The sequence below is a fragment of the Gouania willdenowi genome, chromosome 3 (genome assembly GCF_900634775.1).
Source record: "Gouania willdenowi chromosome 3, fGouWil2.1, whole genome shotgun sequence".
NCBI lineage: Eukaryota > Metazoa > Chordata > Actinopteri > Blenniiformes > Gobiesocidae > Gouania > Gouania willdenowi.
Genome location: NC_041046.1, coordinates 42,664,341 through 42,670,478, shown reverse-complemented (window position 1 = coordinate 42,670,478; position 6,138 = coordinate 42,664,341). Strand labels below are relative to the sequence as shown.

General features: G+C 40.9%; 1 protein-coding gene across 2 annotated transcripts in view; it reads left to right on the top strand.

Moving 5' to 3' along the window:
• The window catches only part of slc1a2a (solute carrier family 1 member 2a), a 7,899-nt gene extending 3,575 nt beyond the window's left edge, over positions 1-4,324 (top strand). Inside the window, exons 6-10 of one of the 2 annotated variants that reach the window (XM_028436934.1) lie at positions 250-483; positions 637-831; positions 1,316-1,450; positions 2,314-2,524; positions 4,244-4,324. In XM_028436934.1, coding sequence (XP_028292735.1) covers positions 250-483; positions 637-831; positions 1,316-1,450; positions 2,314-2,524; positions 4,244-4,324 — 856 coding nt within the window. Of the gene's footprint in view, positions 1-249; positions 484-636; positions 832-1,315; positions 1,451-2,313; positions 2,546-4,243 lie in introns of both variants that reach the window. The other variant, XM_028436942.1, reaches the window with a different exon arrangement.
• Positions 4,325-6,138: the final 1,814 nt, after the last annotated feature.

Here is a 6,138-nt window from a genome sequence, read left to right as displayed (position 1 = left end):
ACGGATGGCTGAGCTTCTGAGCACAACCAGCTAACACTCAGACTCAGTCACCAGTTAACACGATTACCAGCTGCTTTAGAACACCACTAGAGTCACTCAGCAGCAGAGTGAGCTACTGCTAATGCTAACTGCTAATGTTCAGTAAGGGGCGGGGCTTACTGCCAAAGATTCTGTATTGATGTCAGATGAAGATTCTTCTCTTTGTCCTGTACATGTTTGTTTGTTTATTTGTTTGTTTATTTATCTCAGGTACTCCCCTGTGGGAATAGCGTGTCTGATCTGTGGTAAGATAATCTCCATCGCTGACCTGGAGGTGGTAGCGAGGCAGCTAGGGATGTACATGGTGACAGTTATCGTTGGGCTCATCATCCATGGAGGGATCTTCCTCCCTCTCATCTACTTCATCATCGTCAGACAAAACCCATTCAAGTTCTTTATGGGAATCTTTCAGGCTTGGGTCACCGCCCTGGGAACCGCCTCCAGGTCCTTGTCTTTATCATCATCATCAATATTTGTGATAACTTAAAGTGTTATAGTAGTAGACTTTGAACCATCCTGTAATGATCTGGCTCCTATGAGTTTCTCTAAGTTCTCCATAGATCATTCTGAGCTCATTGTGCTATGTTTCTCTCTCAGTGCTGGAACTCTTCCCGTCACATTTCGCTGTTTGGAGGAAAACCTGAACATCGATAAACGAGTGACTCGGTTTGTTCTTCCTGTGGGAGCGACCATCAACATGGACGGGACGGCTCTGTACGAGGCCGTGGCCGCTATCTTTATTGCTCAGATGAACGGCATCAACCTGGACTGGGGACAGATCATCACTGTCAGGTGAGAATGCCACGGGAACAGGAAGTCACCAGCTAGCACGGAAACCTCGAGATCCATAACCCTCAAAGACAAATGACAGAATATGAACCAATCAAATCAATAATACAGCAAAGAACAAAGGTTTTTGTTGTCATTTTCTGTGTGTTATACGGCTTCCTGAATTTCATTAACAACAAATAAAAGCCATTGTGTGTTTGTATTTTGTTAATTATTTCAAACTGTGACCGTTTAAAGGTTATTTTATGACTTTTCCACCAACAATGTTGTGTAACATCTACGAGGTGAACAAGTCACCATCTAAAATATAAACCAGTGGATGCGTAATCCTGAATAGAGGATATACTCAATGATTGTTGGATATCTGCTCCACGACCTTTTATTTTTGATTCATTTCAGCGAAATGTTGGCGATCTTCTTCAAATCTCTCTTCTTGAGTTTTTCTCACGTTATTCCGTCGTGTGCTTGCGTTTGTGTGTATGTGCAGTATGACAGCTACGTTGGCCAGTGTGGGAGCTGCCAGTATTCCCAGTGCAGGACTGGTCACCATGCTCCTCATCCTCACTGCTGTAGGACTTCCCACTCAGGACATCAGTCTGTTGGTGGCTGTGGACTGGCTGCTGTGAGTTATTACAATAGATAGTATAATTATAATAATAATTGTTGTTATACCTTTTTCTCTGTGTTTGCTTCAATAATTGTTACTCCTCATTTTTATACAACTGATCTTTTCTCAGAAATATATGTACTCTAATCTCTTATTGGTTAGCATTAATACATATCACAGCAGGGTTTCTCCAATCCCTGAGTTTATCAATTCTCTCAGACTCTTTCCAATTCTCACCAACTCTTTCAAACTGTCTCAAACCCTTGCAGACTCTTTCCAACTCTCTGAGACTCTTTCAAAATCTCTCTAACTTTTACCGACTCTCTCAAACTCTATCCAACCTTTGCCGACAATCTCTAACTCTCTGAGACTCTTTCAGAATCTTTCCAACCCTTGCCGAGTCTCCCTAACTCTTACCGGCTCTTAGCGACTAACTCTCACCAACTCTTACTGACTCTCTCTAACTCTCTGAGACTCTCTCAGACTCTCACCAACCCTTACAGACTTTCTCCAACCCTTGCCGACAATCTCTAACTCTTATTGACTCTCTGAGAGTCTCTCCAATCCTTGCAGACTCTCCCTAACTTTATTAGACTCTCACCAACTCTTACAGACTCTAACTCTATCGGACTCTCTCTAACCCTTGCCGACTCCCCCTAACTCTCTGAGACTCTCTCTAACTCTCACCAATCCTTGCTGACAATCTCTAACTCTTACCAACTTTCTCACACACTCTCCAACACTCATGACTCACAACTCTCACCATTTTAGTTTTTATTTCCTGGTCCTCTCAGAGACTGAACCAATTCCTTCTGTGTTCTTTGATAAACTCACTAAGTGCAGCCTGTGGTTCTGCTGACTCTGTGGTTTCTCCTCAGGGATCGTTTCCGTACCTCTGTGAACGTGGTGGGCGACTCGTACGGCGCAGGAATTGTTTACCACCTGTCCAAAGACGAGCTGGACTCGTTTGATGCGCAGCAGGCTCGCATGGACGACTTTGAGATGGCAAAGACTCAGTCGTTCTTTGAGAACAACAGCAACCAGAACGTGTACACACACCACAACTCCATCCTATTAGACGACTGCAAGGTACACTTCACGCTCACGGACATAGAAACATGCATGTAGAGCAGCTCCCTGTCAACTCTTCCTCTGTGGCTTCCTTTGATGGAGAACTCTCACCAAAGAGCAGTTTTTCTGATACCATCCTTTGATTCTTCTTCTCCAAAACAAAGTGTTTGTACTGACGCTGATGTCCATTCTGTGGGAGAACTTTGCATTTAGTTCAACTAAACGTGTATTTATGGTTGACTCCAACTGAGGTTTTCAACTCCCTTTAAATTTAAAGGTAAATCCTCAAAACTTAAAAAGAAAGTCATTCCTACCAAATTGTCTTATTTAAAAATTAAATAACTGGATGAATATTTGAAGAATGATATTTTCTTCTAAAAAGGGGCCAGTGGCCATCTCTAGGGCCCTGGCCCACTGGTTGAGAACCTCGGCCCTGACCCACAGTGCAGGTTTGTGTGGTATGATGAAGACTGCTGCTTCACTCTGTGAATGTAATGTAACTTTTTGGGGGAGAGAATCCAGCCTTTAACGGTGACCTGCACTCAGACTTTTCAGGCTTTAATTCAATGTTAATGGATCTGCTTCCAACGTGTCAGAAAGAAAGAAACTCTTCTTCACTTTCACAATGGCACACATGGTGTGACAGCAGCGATGTGTGCTGTCAGTGTGACAAAAGCCTCTGACAGTAAACGGACAGAAATGGAAATATAAATATAAATATATAAATATGTATATATTTATTTTTTTTTTTATTGTTTTTATTTATATTCTATAACAAAAACCAAGCATCCGCTAGTGTTCTGTATTGGAATTAAGCATTCAGCCTGCTTTTTAGATCATTTAGTAGCTTTTTCAGTCACATTGACAACTTGCGCTGCTTTTGGTTGCTCTAAAAAACAGGAAAAGTTAAAGATGGCATTGTAAATCTCTTTTGTTTACAGAAAGAGAATAAAAACAGTTGTGACCCAAGATAATCTGTGACCGCAGGGAGCGATTGTTCCAACTCTGTGGTTTAGTAGTAGACAATGAGTAGTAGACCTTTACTCTCCCTTAAACAGTGCACTGACACGCTCTGGTGACTGAAGTTAGTGAGTAAATCACGGACTGTTGAAGGACTCCTACCGAAACGGACTTCTATCCTCAAGGTTTGTGCGTCTTCAACAGTCTGTGATTACTCGTTAACTTCAGCCACCAGAGCGTGTCAGTGCACTGTTTAAGATGGGTGCCCAATCCTGGTCCTCAAGGGCCACTATCCAGCATGTTTTAGATGTTTCCCTCTTCCAACACACCTCATTCAAATCATCAACTCATCAACAAGCTCTGCAGAAGCCTGATAACGATTCTGATCATTTGAATCAGGTGTGTTGGAAGAGGGAAACATCTAAAACATGCTGGATAGTGGCCCTCGAGGACCAGGATTGGGCACCTCTGGTTTAAAACATAGATCTTTTACTAAGTACATTTCAAAGGTTTTAGGTCACATGTGAGTCTCAATATTGGGGAAAAATGATGAAACAGAAACTCAGAGGCTCCAGTGACACAGTGATGGCACACTTCACTGCTGTCGCTTCACCTTCATGTTTGTTTTATTGTGAAAATAAGGAAAGTTTTGAATCGTTTTCTTTCACTGTGTGTGAATAACGTGGACATGTATCGTATGTGATGAAGGGACAGAACCGCTGATGTGCATGTGCGTGCCTTGGCCTCAGAGTCGCTGTTGTTGATAACTGCTTCCAGGTCATCAACGGCACCAACGGCAGGAACGGCAACGCTGTGGATTTCTCCCTGGTGGAGGAGGAACCCTGGAAGTTCGAGTAAAGCTGACCGCAAAGAGTTTGACCTGCTTTTACCTTCTGACCTTCACACAAAGCAGGAAACTCATCACCTCTCCTCCTCACACACACACACACACACACACACACACACACACACACACACACACACACACACTGATTGGTCTTTGATGGACGCTCACAGCCAGGTCCACGCATGGCCTTGGACTCAAAGGCACGTGGAACTCTTTGATGAAACGGACTGAAGCGAGCGAGCACGTCAGAGACTTGGGATCAGATTATGGTGCCACCTGTATGTGGATTACGGGATTATTCTGTGACGTCACCAGGAGCAAAGCTTAGGTTTTAAGTGTGTATGTAGGCCCAGTGCTTTGTTTTGTCATTTCTTTTGTTTCCATGACGACTTGCCTTGATCTCTCCTGCACAAACGCTGACCTGAAACCATCCGGCTGAGCGTGGGGTGGGAACGTGCTCCCTGGATGGTTGCTGGTTGTGTTTTGTGGCGCCCGTTAACGATCCACGCTGTGTTTGTGTGAAGGAACGTTTTTCAAACGTAGCTGAAGAAGAAGAAAAGAAACGCTTTATTGTGACGTTAGCATCAGCTAACATTCACTCCTGTTTGAAGTGCCTGCTTGCACTTTGCGTAAAAACAAACTCCCTCTGTAGATCATCTAATGTACGAAGAAAACGTTTAGACCACCTGTTTCTATGAGGAGTATACACTCATATATTGATATTTATATTTATATTTGTTTGTTTGTGTCATGGATGTGCGATACTGTCCAACACAACTGATACACAAACCAACTTTAGCACACATTAGAGATCTGAAATCCAACATTTCACTATTTTATCCCTGTATTTTATTTTTATTGATATTATTATTATTATTATTATTATAGTTGTTGTTTTTTATACATTATTACAACTTTCAACAAGTAACTCATATTTCCACCACCATTTATTTATTTATTTATTTTGGGAGGGAATCCAAATCTTGATCACCATTCGTGAAATTTCATAATTTAATTTCTAGGTCCATAATTGACTGCTCTTTATGAAATCTGACAGAATTAAGTCGAGTTTGTTCCTCAATTTTCTCACCAAGTTTCATCCAAATCAGATCCAGGTTGTGCATTTCACTGTGGTTTTTCTATTAAAAAAAAAAAAAAAAAAAAAAAAATGTTGGCGTCCATCAGGTTTGGGGTCAAATATAATTGTTATTGCGTAGTGATAATTAATTACAATTAGTACATACTATCTATTGCTGTTTTAAATGTAATTGACCTCAAACCTGAGTCATTATGACTGACTAAATGGTTATTAATGGGATATAAATATGTTCCAAGCCTTTAAAGTTTGAATGATCCTGGTATTTTAATCAGGATCATTAATCCAGATAACTGAACATTTCTGGAAAAGAGGATGTTTACATTTTTCAACTGATTTGAACAATAATGTCTAAAAAAAGTTCAAAAAGTTAAAGAAAATCAACCATTTAAAGACAAATTTTATTCATTTTCTAAGGCAAAATGTTCCCTCTTCATTCCATTGTTATTTGTTATTGTTTTTGTTTTTTTGAGTTCCCAAAAAAGCGCTTTATAAAAATATATGTATTATTATTTCAGCTACGTCCTTTGATGTGCTCAGCAGCCAATCAGAAGCCACTGTTCACCTCATGCATTTTCTTTTTAAGGAATGCAGATAATCTACTTTGATCTGTTTGTTTTTCACACAGAGAACCTGATCAATACCCATATTACATATTAGAAATTAGTGTTACTCTAGAGCTGATCATTTATCAGTGGTGGATAATATCGTACATCCCTAGCTTTAGCT